Source organism: Macaca fascicularis, chromosome 1, assembly GCF_037993035.2.
Source record: "Macaca fascicularis isolate 582-1 chromosome 1, T2T-MFA8v1.1".
Classification (NCBI taxonomy): Eukaryota; Metazoa; Chordata; class Mammalia; order Primates; family Cercopithecidae; genus Macaca; species Macaca fascicularis.
The window spans coordinates 157224562-157245985 of NC_088375.1; the positions used below are offsets into that span (position 1 = coordinate 157224562).

A 21424-nucleotide genomic window follows, 5' to 3' on the forward strand; every position below is an offset into this window, starting at 1 on the left:
ATATCATAGGAGGCAACAGACAAAGGATATCATTATCAGTTTGGATAATGATTGAATGGCTTTCATTTTCTTTTAGCCTTGGTTTCTGGGTTTGCTGGAAATAGGACCTTTAGTAACAGTCTAAGGTTTGACACACAAAATAGAGGGAAAATACAGACAAATGTACACATTACTGCCTTCTTTCATTGAATAATTTAACACATAAAACAACTGCAATGATCTCGTTACTCAAAAAAGACAGCAAAATTAGGATGTTATGAAAAAATGATCATGTAGCTTTCATTTCCCCCTAGTTTGAATTTTTCAATTTCTTTTCATATTTAAAAATATTCTTTCTATAGATGACAGAGAAAGGTATGAGCTGAAATACAGAACTCCAGAGGAAGCACCCAGGGCTACCAGTTTTAGAATGGCCTTTGGAAATATTATTTTCAAGTTGGCTCCTTAAATTTCAGTGGGAAGATGATACAAATTGGCTTTAGAGGTATCAGAGTCTAACCATATGACTTTCCGGGACAACATTTCATATGTTTTTCCTCCTAGTGGATTTTTTTTTTTTTTTTTTTTTTTGAGACGAAGTCTCGCTCTGTCGCCCAGGCTGGAGTGCAGTGGCTGGATCTCAGCTCACTGCAAGCTCCATCCTCCCGGGTTTATGCCATTCTCCTGCCTCAGCCTCCCGAGTACCTGGGACTACAGGCGCCGCCACCTCGCCCGGCTAGTTTTTTGTATTTTTTTAAGTAGAGACGGGGTTTCACCGGGTTAGCCAGGATGGTCTCAATCTCCTGACCTTGTGATCTGCCCATCTCGGCCTCCCAAAATGCTGGGATTACAGGCTTGAGCCACCGCGCCCGGCCAGCCTCCTAGTGGATCTTTAACTGCAAGTTGTAGGAAAATCCTCCTCCCACTTTGAGTACCCCATAAAGACACTCTTACAATTGCAGAGCTTCTTAAGCAGTGAAGGGTGTCTGTGAATAAAACTCCTCCAACCCTTAAACTGCACCCTCTGCGGAAAGCAGTTTCTCCCTTGTCGTGTCTCTCTCAGGGTAGCTTACAGTTTAATTTTCGTTAACAGTTTCGTTATAGTTTAATTTTAATGAAAATTAAACTGTAAGGATTGTGTTTCATCTCTGAATCTAAGAACAAAACTTAGAAGGTACATGCGTTCAATGCATATGTACCAAATGAGTAAAAATGAAAGGACACGTCCACTTTACCTTTACAGTTCTTGCTCTCATTGATCCACGCTACAAACATTAAATGTCTCCTGTAAGTGCCTGACCTGCATTAAGCACTGACAGTCCAGCTCGAATTCCACAGGCATGGAAAGGGTTCATTACAATGTGTGGGAAGAGCACTGTATTTACTTGGAAAAATATCCTGATGGTATTTGGGACGAGAACTCTTTGAGGGATCTGGGTGTTGGTGGGCTGTCCTGGGTAAGAAGGGGAAGCAGGGAGTTTTTCAGTTACTCCAGGACAGGGTTGGGGCAGGGAGGAAGGCAGAGAGGGAGAAGACAGCAGAAGTAGACCCAGGAAAAGGGGGAAAAGTTGTATTGTGTAAGATGTGGTTTCTTCCCATGAGCCCTCAAATCCACTGCAAAGACAGGAACTCACAAATAGCCTTTTCAATGTGAAAGCCACATACTTTGCACACAGAAACCATTTATTCTTCAGGACAATCCTCTGGGGTAGCTGCTATTATTATCCCCTCTTTATAGATAAGGAGATGGAGGCCCAGAGCAGTTGAGTGATGCAGCCAGATGGCTTTGCTAGTAAGTGTTAGTGGAGGGCTCCATTGAGGGGGAGACACTGCAGACAGGCCTTGAAGAAGCCGACCATCAGAGCAATGGTAGTCTCTAAGAAAAGTCCTGGTACACCTGTGGGTCACAGGGTGCTATTCAAGGGCCTAATCTAGTCTGGGGTGGGGTCTGAGGAAGTCTCCTTGAGAAAAACACCACGTTTACCCTGAGGCACAAAATAGAATCTGGCCAGGTGCAGGATGGGGCTCTATGGGGTTGGGAGAGTGAAGGGATGCAAATGAGGAGAGGCGTTTTCTAAGCAGAGAGAAGAGCAGGTGGAAATTGCCTAAGGCAGGAAGGAACTTGAGGTATTCAGGGAACTGGGGGAAGCTGGTGCCGGTGACATGGGGGAGGTGATGTTGTTGCAGTAACAGGACCACTGCAGGAAAGAAAAGGATTTTGGGGCTTTCTTCCGTGCTAAGGGTACCGGTGGCCAGCCTGCAGGTGTCATTGAAGGTTTTTTGTTTTTTTGTTTGTTTGTTTCAGAAAGGCAGAATGATTAGAGCTGCATTCTGTGAAGATCCCCATGGCAGCAGGAGATTCATGACGGACAGGAGAGGCCAGGGATGAGGAATGACAAAGCGTTTGGTGACTGCGGTGGGAATAGAGACAAAGGTTTGGACTCCCAAGGTGCCTCCGCGGAATGATGATCAGTGTGGAGTGTGAGGGCAAGAACGCTTCTGCCTGGCTCCCCGGAGAAAGGTCGAGGTGAGAGAAAGAGAATTGGATGCCATTCATAGGAGGCGATATGGGAGCTGTGGAGCAGCTGAGATTCTGCAGAAAGAGACTTGAGAGAGAAAAAAACAGTGGAGGGACCAAACCTGGAGGCTGACAATTCACAGAGCAGAGGCCATGGATATGGCTTATTTATTGAGTGAGTCATCAACAGGAGATTTCACCATTGTTCCTTAACAGTGACGGTACCCTGGAGCTACACAGTATCTGCCTCCTGTAGGGGAGGCACCCTTTACTTCTAGTTTACCGCACTTTATTCACCAAGGGCTGTTTTAGAGGAAACAGTTTTATTCTAAGGCTGAAGCAGAAACCAGCTTTCAGGAGGTCTCAGGGGCGGAAGAGTTAGCGGGAGTTGAGGCTGTAAGCACAGAGTCTTCTGTTTATGAGCTCTGAGGTACACAGAGGAGAAAGTAGACACCTGGAAACTGCCGCTAAGGCTCAGGCACTATGCACTTGACCAAGGGGACCTAAAGAGAACGAGGACGCAGCACCTGTCCTCAGGCAGTTTCCTATTGGTACAAAAACCAGCACAGTTGCATCACCGCAGGGCACAAGGCTCTCTAGTGGAGAAACATCACACAGTGCTGGGCGTCCCAAAGAAGGGGCGGCTTAAATCAGCCCCTCCATCCCACTGCATTAGCAAACTGAGGATATCTAGCAGTTAGATATTTGGCATTAGAGGTAGTCATTTCTTTCTTTTTTTTTTTTCAGACGGAGTCTCGCACTGTTGCCCAGACTGGAGTGCAGTGGCGCGACCTAGGCTCACTGCAAGCTCTGCCTCCCAGGTTCACGCCATTCTCCTGCCTCAGCCTCCCGAGTAGCTGGGACTACAGGCGTCTGCCACCGCGCGCGGCTAATTTTTTTTGTGTGTGTGTTGTTAGTAGAGATGGCATTTCACCGTGGTCTCTATCTCCTGACCTCGTGATCCGCCCGCCTCAGCCTCCCAAAGTGCTGGGATTACAGGTTTCTAAAGCATCTTCTAAATAAAATATTAACTTGAAAAGCACAGGAGTCATAGTATTTTTCAGAACAGCTGTAGTCATGTTTTCATAATCTTACATGATTCTCAATATTTCATCTTTCCTGCAATAGGCCAACTTTTTATAAATCTCATCAGAAAATTAGGCAGATGAGTTTACATCAGTTACCTGTGTTCTGTGGGTCTGCCCAGAAAGATTACCACCTTACTCTTGTAATTCTGTCTCTCTTTGAAGCTACCTTTAGGTGATTTAAAATGTTAAGTGTTTAGCCTTTTCTCTTTACGGCCCCAAGCTTTTGGTCTTTACCCTTTGAGGTCGTTACTCAGAAGAAAGAAGGTCAGGACTGAGACTAAGATTGGAGAGTCATCCACATGGAATTGATGTTGAAGCCACATGTGACAATGAGTTGACTCAGCGTCAGAGTATGGAAAGAATGAGAGGAGGGTCAGGACAGAACCATGAGTATTGCCTACATTAGGAAGTATGATTACTCTACATCAGTATCCAAGGTCAAAGTTCCAGGCAAGAGCACGTAGGAAGAGAAGAGGTAGGGTCACACAGGAGCTGTGGGTTGGAATGGGAGTGGCTACCAGATCAGAGGGGATGCTTTATTCAGGCAGTGAGGGAGAAACCTATCATATGAGTTAGGGGGTCCTGGAGATACTGTAAATTTTAATTGTTGTACAAAGTATGGGTTAGGTTAGATATTTTTCTATTATAGTAACATAAGCCCTATGTTACATTGTGACTACCTGGTAATTTACGTGTGCAATGACTGGAAGAAAAGCAGCAACTATAAGGAACAGATTTATAGCCCTTCGTCTCCACTTTGTTTTGTCCTTTTATTTTTACACCAGAAAGTATGAGACTTTGTCATCCTTCAAACCTTGCAGCAGTTTGTTGAGCTTCATCCATTAATACAAAGCTGCAGACATTTGGCAGGTGATCACGGCATACTATTGTCTAAAGGACACAGTGACTTACCTGCTGCAGCCTCCTTGTTTGGAAACAACTTGTTGTCAACTGCCATGCTGATGTCATAGAACACCTCATCCTCATCACGGTCGGCATCAAACTGGGGGAAATCAGGACAGACAAGTTTGGAATGTGAGAATGCACAAATTAGTTAATTCAAAAATATAATGAGCATCCATCACACAACTGTATCTCTAATGAAGCAGAACAACAGGAATTAAAGCATTTGAGTCTTTAATCAGACATTTAGAGGGTTTTAAGCCCAGACCTCCTATCGAACAGAGAAGAGTATTAGGGGGTAAATGTACAGTCACTTATGGTTAAAAAAATGTGTAATGTTTTCTTAATTTATGGGGTACATTTGGAAAAAATAACTGAAATTTACCTTGTGGCTTTCTGACTTCATTTTTCTAATTTGAAAAACATGAAAATATATAGTTCTAAATAGTAAGAGGAAAGATGTTCTAACCTTATTGTTTAAAAATAAAACAAAATGAAACAACAAAGAAAAAACAACAAAGAGGCTGGGCGCAGTGGCTCACCCCTGTAATCCTAGCACTTTGGGAGGCCGAGATGGGCAGATTGCTTGAGGCCAGGATTTCGAGACCAGCCTGGCCAACATGGCAAAACCCTATCTCTACTAAAAATACAAAAAAATTAGACAGGAATGGCAGCACATGCCTGTAGTCCTAGCTACTAGGGAGGCTGAGGCACGAGAATCACTTAAACCCGGGAGGCAGAGGTTGTAGTGAGCCAAGATGGCACTGCTATACTCCAGCCTGGGGGACGGACTGAGACTCTTGTCTCCAAAAACAACAACAACAACAACAACAACAACAACAACAAAACCTCCAAACCAAATTTCAGATACTATACTAGATACAGTATTATAGATGTAGTCTATGGATTCTACGGATTTAGATGTAACAAAAATTATAGATTTAAATATTTATTTTACCATTCTCTAAAATTTACAAAATTTTAAATATTTTAAAATGACATAGTTATATTTATGAATTCGCTATTTTCTGAGTTTTTCAGTGGTTTGTTAACACATTTTTGTCTCTTTAGTTTTTAAAAATAGCTTTACTATGACAAAAACAAGCAATGCAGAAAAGACTCCCTATTCAATAAACAGTGCTGGAATAACTGACTAGCCATATGCAGAAGATTGAAGCTGAACTCCTTCCTTACACCATATACAAAAATGAACTCGAGATAGATTAAAGACTTAGATGTAAAACCCAAAACCATAAAATTCCTGGAAGACAACCTAGGCAATACTATCCTGGACATAGGAATGGGCAAAGATTTCATGACAAAGATACAAAAAGCAATAGGAACAACAGCAAAAATTGACAAGTGGGATCTAATTAAACTTGAGAGCTTCTGCACTGCTAAAGAAACTACCAACAGAGTAAAGAGACAACCTACAGAACGGGAGAAAATATTTGCAAACTATGCATCTGACAAAGGTCTACTATCCAGCATCTTAAAAAGAACCTAAACAAATTTACAAGAGTAAAACAAATACCCCTATTAAAAATTGGGCAAAGGACATGAACAGACACATCTCAAAAGAAGACATACATGCAGTCAGCAAGCATATGAAAAAAAAGCTCAATATCACTGATCATTAGAGAAATGCAAATCAAAGCCACAATGAGACACCATCTCATACCAGTCAGAATGACTATTACTAAAAAGTGAAAAAATAACAGATAGTAGTGAGGTTGTGTTGGTGGGAGTGTAAATTAGTTCAACCATTGTGGAAAGCAGTACAGCAATTCCTTGAAGAATAAAAGCAAAACTACTATTTGACCCAGCAATCCCATTACTTGGTGTATACCTGGAGGAGTATAAATCATTCTCCCACAAAGACACATGCACGCGAATCTTCATTGCAGCGCTATTCACAATAGCAAAGACATAGAATCAACCTAAATGCCCATCAATGACAGACTGGAAAAAGGAAATGCAGTACATATACACCATGGAATACTATGCAGCCATAAAAAAGAATGAAGTCATGTCTTTTATGGGAACACGGATGGAACTGGAGGTCACTGTCCTTAGAAAACTAATGCAGGAACAGAAAACCAAACACCACATGTCCTCACTTGTAAATGGGAGCTAAATGATAAGAACTTATGAACACAAAGAAGGAATCAATAGACACTGGGGTTTACTTGAGTGGGGAGAGTGGGAGGAGGCAGAGAAACAGAAAAGATAACTATTAGATACTGGGCTTAATACCCGGGTGATGAAATAATATATATAACAAACCTCCATGACATCTGTTTACCTATGTAACAAACCTTTACATGTGTCCCCAAACCAAAAATAAAAAGAAAAAAGAAAAAAATAAATAACATGACAAACAAAAATAAAATAGCTTTACTGAGTTCTGAGTGATATACAATGAACTGCACATATTTAAAGTATGCAGATTATAAGTTTTAAAAATTGACAAGTGGGACCTAATTAAACTGAAGAGCTTTCGCAGAGCAAAAGAAACTACCAACAGAGTAAACAGACAACCTACAGAATGAGAGAAAATATTCACAAACTACACATCCAACAAAGCCCGCCTCGGCCTCCCAAAGTGCTGGAATTGCAGGCGCCCGGCCCAAAGGTCTAATATCCAGAATTTATAAGAAACTTAAACAATTCAACAAGCAAAAAACAAATAACCCTATTAAAAAGTGGGCAAAAGACATAAACACTTCTCAAAAAAGACTTGAAAAAATGCTCCACATCATTAATCATCAGATAAATGCAAATCAAAACCACAATGAGATACCGTCTCACACCAGTCAGAAGGCTATTATTAAAAGATACAAAAAAAAGATGCTGCAGAGGCTGCAGAGAAAGGAAATGTTTTTACTATCAGTAGGAATACAAATTAGTTCAGCCACTGTGGAATGCAGTTTGGGGATTTCTCAAAGAACTTAAAACAGGTTCTTTGACCATTTGACCCAGGAATTCCATTACTGGGTATATATCCAAAGAAAATAAATCATTCTACTAAAAAGACAAATGCACTCATATGTTCATTACAGCACTATTCACAATAGCAAAGACGTGGAATCAGCCTGGGTCCCCAACAATGGTGTACTGGATAAAGAAAGTGTGGTACATATACATCAGAGAATAAGACGCAGCCATAAAAAAAGAATGAAATCATGTCCTTTGCAGCAACATGGAAACATCTAGAAGCCATTATGCTAAGTGAATTAGCACAGAAGCAGAAAACCAAATACCACATGTTCTCACTTATAAGTGGAAGCTAAACACTGTTTACACAGGGAGATAAAGATGAGAACAACAGACACTGGGGGCTGCTAGAGAGGGGAGGGAAGGAGGGGGACAAGCTTTGAAAAACTACCTATTGGGTACTGTGTTCACTACCTGGGTGATGGCATCAATCGTACTCTAAACTTCAGCAGCATGCAACATACCCAGGTAACAAATCTGCACAGGTACCCCCAAATCAAAATAAAAGTTGAAATTATATTTTAAAAGACAAATTATAAGTTTTGACATGTGTATACACCCGTGAAACCATCATAAAAATAAAAATTGTTAACATACTATCACCCCCCAAAGACTCCTCTTGTCCCTTTGGAATCCCTTTTCCTTCTCTTCTCCCCAGGTAACCATTTATGTGCTTTCTGTAACTACAGATTATTTTGCAAATTCTAGATTTTACATAAAATGAATAATACAGTATGTAATTTTTTTTGTCTGCGTTCTTTCACTCAGCACTATTATTCTGAGATTCATCAATGTTGTTATATCCTTAGTTAATTCCTTTTCATTATTCATTAGTATTCCATTGTGTGGATATATTGTTAAGCCCAACCTGGATATCCTTCATCTCAGACATTGTAGTTTTCAACTCCAAATATTTGATTTGAGCCTTTAAAAATTTTCCATGTCTCCATTTAAGCTTTTGAACATCTGAAATATACTTACAGTTACTTTTAATGTCTTTCTCTGTTAATTCTAACATTTGTGTCAGTTCTGAGTCAGTTTCTTTTTTTTTTTTTTTTTTTTTTACCTCATTATGGGGTATATTTTCCTGTTTCTTTGCATGCCTGCTAATTTTTTCTGGATGCCAGACATTTACAATTTGACCTTGTTGGATGCTGGATATTTTTGTATTTCTATAAATATTCTTGAGCTTTGTTCTGGAATGTAGTTTAGTTACTTGGAAACAGTTTCATCTTTCAGGTCTTGCTTTTAAGATTTGTTAGGTTGGATCAGAGCAGTGTTTAGTTTAGGGCTAATTATTCCCCACTGTTGAGCAAAGCCTCTCCCCAGTGTTTTGTGAATTATAAAGTTTTCCAGTCTGTCTGAAGGACACTGGCACTACTCCAAGCCTGGTGTGAGCACCAGGTACTGTTTCCTCTAATCCTTTTGGATGTTTTTTTTTTTTTTTTTTTTTTTTTTTTTTTTTCCTCAGCATCAGGCAATTTCCTCATGTGCATGCAAAAGAGCTTGGATTTGAATTTGGGATGACTGACACTTTTGTATCCTACCAGGTGGCATATGATCAATATAGTAAGACAAAGGCAGCCGTTCTCCTCCAGTAAGTGTTAACACAGCCCTTCTGTCTAAAAGCAAGGGGAGAAAACCAGGCAATCATTAGGACAGACACAAAGTGGCCACCGAATATCTGATTAGGCCCTCTGCATATTTCCAGAGTTATCTGTGCATCTCTCTCATCTCTGATACTTTTTTCTTGCAACTCTAGCCACCTTGATTTCTTGGACTCTCAGCTCCATCTCCTCAACTCCTGGAGTCCACCGGCCTCCAAAGGGTTTCCTTTTTCCTGCACTGTGGCCTGGAAACATCTCCAGGCTCTGAAGCAATCACAGGGCTCACTGCATTTGTTTCCCTTCTACCAGGGACCACTTCATTGCTTGATGTCCAGTGTCTTGAAAACTGTTTTCTTAAATAGGTTTTCTTCTGTTTATTTTTTTGACTGTTTCATGTGGAAAAGAAAAATCTAGTCTTTTTTATTCCAACTTGGTGAGAGGTGGAAGCCTCAACCCTTTAGCTTTTATTCTTATTTATTATTATCTTGAAGATATTTCAGAATATTTAAGTAATTTATTCCTTTATATTTTCCTACTGAACTATTTCATTATTTGGGAAAAGCTAGTGAGGGAAAAGCTAAGTTAGAAAGTTATTTCCCTACCTCCCTTTGTACTGTTAAAGCACGTCTGTATAATGTTTCAAAGTGCTTTCACTATGTCACATCAACCCCTGGGAAACGTGAGGCAGACAGTGTTATTTCTACTGTATTTTTTTTTTCCAGAGGTTGCTAATTTCTTTATTTTTTTCTTAAATAAAATCAATTAATGTCCATTATAAAAGCTTTAAATCCACAGTAGGGTAAAAATAGAATGTTTGGGAACTCTTTGCACTTCCCTCATTTAGTTCTACTCCACGGAATTAACAGTGGTTAATATTTTCCTGTTTATCCTTTCAGAACTCCATATGATCAGTGAGAATGGTGTTATATAAAACATCTCAGCCAGGCACAGTGGCTCACGCCTGCAATCCCAGCACTCTGGGAGGCCAAGGTAGAAAGATCGCTTGAGGGCAGGAGTTCGAGACCAGTCTGGGCAACAGAGCGAGACCCCATCTCTTACGTCTTTCCTTATGCTTTTCCTTGGACATTTCTTTATTGTATTTCTTCCTCTTTTTACAAAACCTTTGACTTATCTGTTTATATGTAATGCCAAATTCAAATGAGAGTGCTAGGCTCTCTTGTATTGTGGGGTACTTGTTTAATTTAAACTTTGCCTGGAGAGTGTCCATGAGGGATTTGCTGACTAGTCTTTTCTTGAGCTATTGTTCCTCATTTTCCCTTTTCCTTTCTTTTTCCTGTTCAACTTCCAGCTCCTATTCCATGTCCTCTCCTTTTTCTCCTCTCTTTTCACCTGCTTCTCCTCCTCCTTCTCTCTATTTCTGCTTTCCCTTTCGTTCATATTCACTGTAATTTCTATTTGATTGCTCTGGATTTTGATCCCAAGGCATAGCCGGTTGTTTCTATATAACAAGGTCTGTGGAATAAAATGAAGCCCAACTTTTTAATTATGTGAAGTTATCACCATCTTCCAGCCCTTGCTGATTTAGGCCCGTGATTGTCTTGCTTTGGGTCTTCTCTCTTACAGGCTCTGTTTTATTTTTATTTATTTTTTGAGATGGAATCTCATTCACTCTGCTGCCCAGGCTGGAGTGCAGTGGTGCCATCTCAGCTGACTGCAACCTCTGCCTCCCAGGTTCAAGCAATTCTCCTGCATCAGCCTCCCGAGTGGCTGGGATTACAGGCACGTGCCACCACACCTGGCTAATTTTTGTAATTTTCGTGGAGATGGGGTTTCACCATGCTGGTCAGGCTGGTCTTGAACTCCGGCCTTAAGTGATCCACTTGCCTTGGCCTCCCAAAGTGTGGGGTTACAGGTGTAAGCCACCATGCCCGGCCTGTTTGATTTTTAGAAATAAAAAAATTATCAGCACCAGATGGTTTTACCCCAGGAAAGTCTTGAATTATCAGGGGCTTCTGAAATATCAGGAGCTCTCTCCACCTTTAAAAACTTTCTTTTCACACTTCCTGGACAGAAATCCTTTCCTGGATTTCCTTCTAAGTCAATGGCTGCTCCTTCAAAGGTTTCTTTATTGCTCCTCTTTCCCCTGCCACTCTCTGACCCTCCTTATTTCTACTTTATAGGTAAGGAAATATTTACCCAGAGATTTTATGACCTTCTCAAGTCATACAGCTAATAAGCAGAAGAGTGAGGACTTGAACTTGGGATGACTGACACCTTCCTCCTACCACATGGCATACGATCATTACAGTCAGACAAATACAGCCAGTCTGCTCCAGTATGTGTTAACACTGCCCTCCTGTCTGAAAGCAAGGGGGAGAAAAGCAGGGACTGTTAGGGAAGATACAAGGTGGCCACAAAGGTACAGTGAGTGCCGTCTCAATGCACTGCTTTTCACATCCACATGTGCTGGCTGTTTGTCTTTTCAGATACCTGTTAGTTACCATCAGTCTGGGGCAATATCTACTAAGAGGCGGCCAGGCACGGTGGCTCATGCCTGTAATCCCAGCCCTTTGGGAGGCCGAGACGGGCAGATCACAAGGTCAGGAAATCGAGACCATCCTGGCTAACATGGTGAAACCTCGTCTCTACTAAAAACACAAAAAATTAGCCGGGCGTGGTGGCAGGCGCCTATAGTCCCAGCTACTTGGGAGGCTGAGGCAGGAGAATGGCGTGAACCTGGGAGGCGGAGTTTGCAGTGAGCCGAGATTGCCCCACTGCACTCGACAGAGCGAGATGCCATCTCAAAAAAAAAAAAAAAAAAAAAAAAAATCTACTAAGAGCGGTTTCATTTCTATCTTTCCTTGAACTTCTGAGGGATGGGCAGCAGCACTGTTATTTTATAAATTAAAGATTTATGTTTTAGCCAGGGTTCCCTAGAAAATGGAAACTAAGGCAAAACCTCCAAGTTAACATTTTAATGGCATGTGGGCATTAAGCGTGAAGTGGAAAAGGGGAGTGAGGCAAAGAAGGAGGGCAATGTGATGAGCTGCACCCCAGCTTCATAAGAAAACACAGCCAGCAACACGGTCTTTAGAAAGGCTACATGGAGCTTTCTCAGGCCAGCCTGGTAGGGGGAGGGAGTGAGGGAACTTCAGCTGCTGGTTCCTGCCCATCTCCTGTCTTTCACCACTCCAAGTTTTTCTATGGGGAGTTGGGTCCCCCCACTTCTTGGTTGCGCTGCCCAGTCTCTCTGAGCAGCCACTGGGAAGCCAGGGCTCAGGGAGCAGCACAGCCCCTGAATCTAGAAGTGCTGAAAGGAGCCAGCGCGGTTGTAAGTCTGGTCTGTTGGGGCTAGGTACTGGCTCTGCAGGAGATCCCACAACAGGGAGAATGATGAGGCCCAGCCCTCAACCTTGAAGACGCTTGCTGGGGCCATCACCAAGGTTAGGATATGCGGTGACAGCCAGGGCAGTGGCAGACAGGGGTCTCCATTCAAGAAGCAACTGAGGCCAAGGGGGCACATGAGGCCAAGTGAGCCATGGGAGGTTTGTAAACCGGGCTCAGACAGCTGAAAACACAGCTGGTGCTTGACTGGGGTTTCTGCTCTCCCGTGTAGCAGCTGTCTGACTTTGAGCAACTCATTTCTTAGCATCTATACACTAGTGGTGATAATCTCCACCTCAAGGGATTGTTGTGAGGACTACAGAGATGGTCTATTTAACATCCCAGCATAAAGCCTGACACAAATTGTCACTTTCATTTCTCTCTTTGAGACCCTAGGGCTGAGAGACCATGTGCCATATATTTTTGATTGCTTCTGTAATGTACACGGATATGATCTCTCCCTCTCTCAAACACATACACATTTTTTTAAAACTGGGGATGCAGAGTGAGGAATATAAGAAACTTTGAGACTTTGTAGGTGATCTTATATCCTCCGACTAATTTGAACAAGAATATTTTTATTTCCAGGGCAGATTAAAATAGTTAAATGTCCAATTCAAGAGGCAAAGGTAAAGCACAATTCATGAAATAATTTAACACATATTTGTTGAATAACTACTATGTACTAGCTATTCACATGTAGATTCTTCAACTGACCACTTAAGCTTTGGACATACAAACACAGAGCCATGAGGAATGAAGGTAACATTTATATAGTCAACTCAACTATGGGATGGCGCAGATGCTGCTGACATCAATTTACTCTCATGTCAGGACCGGACCACAGAATTAACTCAGGTTTCATTTTCTACAGCACCTCACTTCTACAACTCCAGAGTGGCCTGGGACTTTCCTTTTTATTCTTTTAGCCAATATGGCACTGAACCCTGAGGAGCATTCTGATTGAATATTATCGTAATTGCCACTTAATTGGCAAAGATTTTTACAAAATGATGACATTCAGTTTTGGAGCGGTAGTGTGTATGGGGAAGGAAGAACTGGCTTTTAGATCATCAAACTTGTTTTTCAAAAACAACATATGTTGATAGTTAACAACCAGGAGCGATCCACACTCCCCCAAGGAAACGTGGCAATGGCTGGAGACATTTTTGGTTGTCACACTTGCAGGGGGTCGGGGGCTACTTGCCAGGGATGCTGCTAACTATCCTACAGTACCCAGGACAGCCGTCCTCACAACAAAGATTTATCCCATCTCATAAAAAGTCAGTAGTGAAAAAATTGTGATGCCCTAATATGTCTATTAGGTATTCTTGGCTTTAGGATTTTTAAACAGTGTTTTGAAATTCAAATAGCGATGCTTTATTTATTTATTTTTTTAAAGAAAAAGTTTTGAGCTACAAGAACCTTGGATGCTAACTTCAAAATACAAAGGGTAGCAGGAGTGACAGTGTTGCAGCGGTAGCATAGGTAGAGTGATGAGTTTCTAGGAATAAAAATGTATTTACATCTCATGGGTCAGAAAAGGATCCAGGGAGACATAATTGCAGGACAACAGACCAGATGATGTCTAAAGTTGTTCACAGCTCCGATATTCTGTGATTAGATGGATGCTATGTTTTAGGTAATTGTTATTTAATGTCTAGAAATCTTAAGAAAATCCTTTTCTTATTCCTAAGGACAGAATTTGCAGAGGATGTGGTCTGCATAATCTGTTTTATGTCATTTAATGTAAGAGGGCTAGAGAAGTCAATTGGAAATTTCAAAAAGAAATACTCACCAAATTCCCTAGTTCATTCACAACACATGTTTTAATTTGAATAACAAATGCAGCAACAACTTTCAAAAGTCTACAAAATATATCTAGATTAGGAAAGGGAATTATAGCAGAGGGAGGAGAATTATGTACCATCTGAGGAAAAAACTACAATCATGATTTGCATTTTTAATGGCAGAAATGAGTTTTTGTTTTTATTTTCTTTTGGCTCTGATTTTCAGACTGGAGTTGGCTGCCCTAATCTTCTCCATAGAGATAGGGCTTGCCACGTAATGAGCAATGTGAAGTCTATGAAACACCCTAAATGGACTAAAAAAGGATGGTGCCAGTTCAATCTTTCCTCTGAGATTCTGCTTTTGATTAAACTTAGGTCTGTCTCCCATTTTTTTTTTTCCTCTCCTTCTTGATGGGGAAATAAATTGGCTGTTTTGTTTCAGTGTTATATATCCCATAAGTGTCATTCTCTAAGAACCAAATGAGCTTCTTGAAATTTTTACTTCTGCCTTGTTTCATGCAAGAGATTTCAATTAAGCAGGTTCTCCACCAATGGCGTTTCTTGTTTGTTACTGGAGCTCCTTCAACATGCAAATAACTGGCCCTTCAAAATTTCTTTTATATGTTTGGAGATGTCCCCCCAAAAGACTGACTGATAGGTGTTCTCTTTGTAATGACTTTGTTTTTCTTCAACTAAAAATTGAAGATTGCACTAAAAGAGTAATAAACTTTAAAAACTCATGGTGCCTGGAGTGAAGTTATCAGCAATGGAGTAACGACCATTGAAACTACTTTGCAGAACCATATTTCTAAAGTTTCATAATTAACTACAAAATTTGAAAGAGAAATGCCTAAGTGGATGTGGTGAGTGAGATAGGTGGGAACAATTCTCTGAGAAAGTCGAGTCAGTTCCATGTTTTGATGAGAATTCCTGTGGTACAGCCCTGCTGAACTAAGCCCTGCGGAACACACAATTTTTTTTTTTTTTTTTAACAGGATGAAAGAAGAACAAATCATGAAAGAAGACATCTAAAAACAGACATGATTGGTATGCAAAGGAATGAGTACAGAACACTTGAAGGCTGTGTATATCTGAGTAAAAGACTTATTTCTCAGCTTTCTGTATAGAATCTTTATTTCACTGGATATAGGCAGCACCCAGAGAACTTTATTGGGAAAAAGTCAACACAATAAAGACATACCAGAGAAAATTGTTATGATATTTAGGAACTGTTTTATGAAAAAATTCTCCTTGAACTTGAAGCTTAACAATGTAACAGTGACTTTGATTTATTCTGCTACAGAAACCTAGAAGAGAAGGCTAACTTAAGATAACTTTGATTATTCTTACTACATTAGCTCAGAGAATATTTTTTTGAATCTTCATCAGCACTCAACAACAACAGGAGCACCAGGTAACGCCATTTATTGAACAACTACTATGTGCCACGCACTGTTAGAGGTTTTCTTTATACATTTTTTTAATCAATTGTAATTTATCATTTGGATTTTATATGGATTTATTTGATTCCTACAATAACATTATAAAACATTATCTCCATTTTAAATTTTCAAAAACTGAGCTTCAAAGAGATTAAATAACTCGTCCAGGTTGTGTAATTACATTGCAGAGCCGGGATCCAAATCCACATCTGTCTGCATCGGACAGATGCAGGTGCCAAGGCTGGCAGGATCAGATCTTAGCTGGGCACTTGCAGAACAAAGCAGGGCTTTTGGAAGTAGTCTTAGGATGGATTCCCGAGAATCCCCAGAAACCATGCCAAGCCAGGTCCAGATGCAATATACTGAAATATTCTTTATCATATTCCCCATTTGGGGATCTTAGTAGGTGATTCTGTTTCTCTGCATGATGTATGTACCTTGCTGGGTGGCTGTGGTTGTTGGCAGAATAACTTTCCTGCAGACTGGCCAGGAAATCAGAAGGAGCAAGGGCAGGCAAAGTTGACTGCAAGTGGCAGACGACTTCCCAACTCCTATGGGTCTCTGTGGTTTGGTAGCTTAAAGCTACAGGGAAACTGGCTACTGCCCAGCAATCCTCTTTGTCTACTGTTGACTCTAGTTGCACCCTACAACAGCCTTCTAAAACCTCTTTGCAAATAACCCTGCCTTTTAGTTTGTTGAGAGGATTGAGGTCATCTAGCATGGATTCTGTTTTTCTCCCCTCATTACTATTCGGTCTCCCTCAGAAATCCAAGGAAGAGTGGGCCTAGCTCCCTTCCAAGAGCCTCTGTGAGATGTGAGAATGGATATCTGACATAGGCCATGTCTGGTCTGACACTTTCCTAAAGAAGCTGCTCTAGTTCTGTCCCAGAGTTCCAGCCACCAGCACCCACACACATAGGCCCGGCTTAGCTGCCCCTCTCCCATAGCCCAACCAGGGCTTTGACCCCATAATCCCTTTGACTAAGAGAAAGCATTCCAGAATCCTTTCCCAGAGCCCCTTGATCTGGTTGTCTAATTAGGAGATACTGGATTCAAAGCCAGACCACTAACAATAAGAAGGGAGAGGTTAGGTTTTAGGCCATGCAGGAGGTTGTGGTTGAGAGAAAAGGGCCCGAGAGAAAAGAATCCAAGTCAGTGGTGGCAATTAGAGTTTGGAACAATTCTTTAGTTGAAGGGAGGGTGGCTGCAGTGGCCGATTGTCTAAATTTTATAGATTTAGGTACAGCCCCAGAGCAAACATCCTTAGCTTGACCAATGTCCAGATCATGAGTGGATATCCAGTGCCCAATATTCTGCTCGCTAACCTTTGGGTACTATGACAGAGCACTTCTCAAATTAAGTTGCTGCAGAAAGCACTTACTTCTAATGGGGGTGACTGAAATAAACCCTTACGTAGTAAATACCAAGAGGATTTAAGATTTCATTAAGATGATACTGACTAGATAATGCATTGCTTCTCAATCAAAAGTTGACTACGAAAGGGATCTGTAGCCCAGAAAATAGGGTGATTAATAGATTCTATTAAATAAATAAACTTTTAGAATATCTCTTGATATCCATATAGATTGGATCCAATCTTGTATACCACCTACAAGATACAATTTAATTCAATAAAGATATATTGAACACCTACTTTGTTCGAGGTATTAGACTGGTCATTGGAGATGCATGGAAGGAAGATTAAATCGATTAAATCATATTGACTTTTCTGTACTTATTAAACCGCTAGTGAGGACTAAAATACTTTGAAATGACTTGGTAAAGAAAGTGTTAAAGGGAGAAAATGGAGAAAAACGATATGCTCATTTTAGACAAGAATTACACTGTGCAGTTCTCATTTTTTCTCTACTGCACCTACAGCATTCTGAGCCCAGCAGTTAGACAAATACTCGTCAAGCTGAATTAACCAGAAAATTAAATTAATTAATATACCCTTTTCCCCTTTCTATTTTCTCTTCTCTCCTCCTAGCATTCCAGCAATTTGAGGCTTTACAAAACTACAAAGTAGTGGCATTGAGATTTAAAGCTTTGCCAAGAAAGCTTCCAAACTAAAGAAATTCGTTAGAGCCTCAGAAGTCAAATTTCAGCCTCATGTGACATTGGTACCTCTCCTAATTACAGGCTCCATTCTCTTTAATGCTTGAGTGTCTCCCTGCTACAGAGCTCTAAGTGGTACCCTGGAAGCCCAAAAAAAAAAAAAAAAACAAAAAAAACCGCTGTGCTGCCTGAGCAACAGATGTGTGACTAGGGGCTAATTTAGGCCCTGGGAAGATCAGGCTCATTCTATTTTCTTTTATTATTTTTCCTTCCTTTTCCTTTTATTATTACTTATTTAAGTCCACATGATTCATCCTTTAAACAAATTTATCTCCTGCAATGTTGACGTTAACTACCATGGCCAAATATGGTCAGTTCATAATTATTGTAAGATTCAATGGAGATCAAATGGAATAAAAAAGAACAGCTTAGAAGATGGAAAACTAAGGGGAATGCAACTTGCAGTAGGAAGACAGGACATTATGATGAGAGATTCCATTTGGATTTTAAATCAAATTGATTTTTATTTTATTTATTTATTTACTTAGAGATGGTCTTGTTCTGTTGCCTAGGCTGGAGTGCAGTGGGATGATTATAGTCTCTAACTTCTGGGGCCAAGTGATGCTCCTGCCTCAGCCTCCTGAGTAGCTGGGGCTACAGGCACGTGGCACCATGTCTGGTTAATTTTTTATGTTTAAATTTTTTGTAGAGGCAAGGTCTCACTATGTTGCCCAGGCTGGTTTTGAACTCTTGGGTTCAAGTGATTCTCCTGCCTTGGCTTCCCAAAGTGCTAGAATTATAGATGTGAGCCAGTGCTCCTGGCCCACATTTCTTTTTAGTTAATACACACATTTAAAGTTGCCAGTAGTGAGAGGCTTAACATTTACAAAAAAAAATATTTAACTGGACTAGTGAACAGTCATTCTGGATAGTAAAGTAGCTGCTAGAAAAATCGTGCTAATGTTTCCCCCTGTTGGAGAAGTGGACACAAAGTAAGGATGACTTGGGGAAAATAATTTAATTCAGTCAAACACAGCAACATCTCTGCCCTCATGATGGAGGAAGCACTGAGACTGATAAGAAAATCATTACTTCATTGTGGGAAGGGCTGTGATGGACGTGTGCTTGGAGGTCCTGGGGGCCAGGAGGTGGGTACCTGTGGTAATGTGGGGCTCGGGGAGGTTCTGAACAAGTGAGACTAAGGAGGTGAAGAAAGGAAAGGAAGGGCGTACCAGGGAGAGGAAGCAGTGAGAAGAAATGAAGGTAAGAGAGATGTAACTTCTTTGAAGAGCCTCTGCCTTAAAATCTTGGGATTCTTCTGAGAAGGGGAGATGTCGTTTCTTGCTTCTTACAGTTTTTGAAGGCTTTCTTGGGATTTTGACACCTGGCAGCTGCCTATTCTCTACCAGAAATCCCTGGGCATGTATCTATAGTGAGTGGGTGCTGTGTTGTGCACACGGGAATGCGACAGGTGGGCTCATGTGCATGGCACGAGTTACCATTTATTAAGCATTTACTATATATGCTAGGTAATATGCAAAGCATCTTGCAAACATCTCAGTTAAATCCCAGAACAATCCCAACGTAACACTTTCCAAAGGAAAGAATTTAAAGGGGTAAGTACTTACTTAGGGTCATATAATTAGGGAAGAACACAGCTTGGATAAGAACTCAAGTCTGTCTTACTACAATGCCTGTGCCCTTAAGCATTAAGTTATTTTAGCTCTGGGAAGTACAAATCCTATGTTCCTAGTTATCCCACATTCATTTGTTTTTCCTTCCTATTTTTAGCTTGAGGGTCATTTCCAAATTCAGAGTTGTTTAAACAACCAGCCTCATTTTTTTCTTACTCACTATTCCCAGGTCTATAACTTTGTGTTAATATTGTTTGCACCTAAGTTCCCAAAACACCAAATTGATCTTTGTTTCAGGATAATTACCTTATTAGCAAGATGGCTATGACAGGCTTGATTTAAAAAATAATTACAGAGTGAAAACAGAATAGGGGATTGTTTAACAACTTAATAGCCACTGGGCTCTTTGGATAATTGAACAAGTTTTCCCCAAGTTTTAGGAAAAATATAAGTGAAGCAGGAGAGACAAAGAAAATTATGAGACTGGAAATCAGATTTATAATAATGGAATTGACATTTACCTCCATGGGCGGAGGAAGAAAATATGCAAATAGATTTAAAAATCCTTATAAATGCTTTTGATGCTAAGACTTTATGTGAATTTAGCTGACTCAACTCCATGGATAGTTACTCTTCTTATTCTTCTGCTAAAATGACTAGACCTTTGACAGGAAGCAACATGTAGAAAAAGAGATTACTTGCCATCCATACCTACATTTTATTTTCCGAATTGTGGCTCATAGAGAAAAATAATTTTATTAGCTACATATCAACGAACTATGAACTCAGCAAGTTCAGATTCATGTATAGCCTAGTGTTGATCCTGTTGAATAAGAATCATATTGATAGATCTTGCAGGCAGTAGTTGAGTTGGGCTGATAGCGGGGATGAAGAAGAGTGAGTCAGGGGATACAGACGAAGAATCTTGGGATTATCCTTCTGAGAAGAAATAGATGATGCTCTTTCTTGCTTCCTACAGTTATTTGGAGGCCTTCGAATAACTTCTCATCCCATCAAAACCTGTTTATATGTGTCCTGCTTGACCTTCTCTATCACTTTCGTTTGAGATTATGCTTTGTTTAGTTATACCTCTTTTTTTTTTTTCCAAATATGCTTGAGCCTTCCAAAGACATTAGCAATGAGAGATTCTGTTCTGCAAAGATGCAGCTTCACTCAAAGACAAAGTGAGCACAGGCTCTGAAGAGCCTCTTAGCCTTCTGCTGCCTCAAGTCAGGTCTGCTTCTCTTTATATTTTTGCCTCTGCAACCATGGGCATGGTCAGCCTCTTCCTAAAGGGGACTGGAATTGATAAGCTTACAAAGGCATAAAAGGTACATACATAGTCTTTGCAAAGCAACAGATGCCTTCGAATTTTTATAGACAATATTCCACTTGGTACACATGGTCAATAGTAGAGACAGAAGCCAACTAGAATTTGTTAGAAGCCTCAGGGAAAAAAGCTAAGCCTGAGAAAAACAAAATTAATGCCAATTTTAAATGCAACCCTCAGGCTCTGCAGAATGAGTCAAACTTGATCACACAAAAACAAAGGCAGTATGTCCACTTTTACAAAATGACAAAGTGACTTTGTAGGATATTTAGAAAGTTTATCACATTTTGCAGGACCCCTTTTCTTCCAAACAAAGCTCCATTCTTATCCAGAAAAAAAAAAGAATCCACTATGTCCCCCAGCAGTGTAGGAGATCAGCAACATATTTGAACTCTCCCAAAGTGGTCTCCTTCTTTCACTGTAGGAACAACTGAGGGAGAGGAGGGCCCTCATATTTACTTTTATTTTATTTTTTTTATTTTTTATTTTTTTTGAGACGGAGTCTCGCCCGGGCTGGAGTGCAGTGGCCGGATCTCAGCTCACTGCAAGCTCCGCCTCCCGGGTTCACGCCATTCTCCTGCCTCAGCCTCCGAGTAGCTGGGACTACAGACGCCCGCCACCTCGCCCGGCTAGTTTTTTGTATTTTTAGTAGAGACGGTGTTTCACCGTGTTAGCCAGGATGGTCTCGATCTCCTGACCTCGTGATCCGCCCGTCTCGGCCTCCCAAAGTGCT

The 21424-nt window shown here is 40.7% G+C and overlaps 1 protein-coding gene across 4 annotated transcripts in view; it reads right to left on the minus strand.

The window, feature by feature from the left end:
* The window catches only part of AK5 (adenylate kinase 5), a 293062-nt gene that overhangs the window by 153234 nt on the left and 118404 nt on the right, over nucleotides 1-21424 (minus strand). For all 4 annotated transcript variants that reach the window (XM_005542979.5, XM_005542978.5, XM_045368561.3 and 1 more), the window contains exon 7: nucleotides 4498-4588. In XM_005542979.5, coding sequence (XP_005543036.2) covers nucleotides 4498-4588 — 91 coding nt within the window. The remainder of the gene's footprint in view (nucleotides 1-4497; nucleotides 4589-21424) is intronic.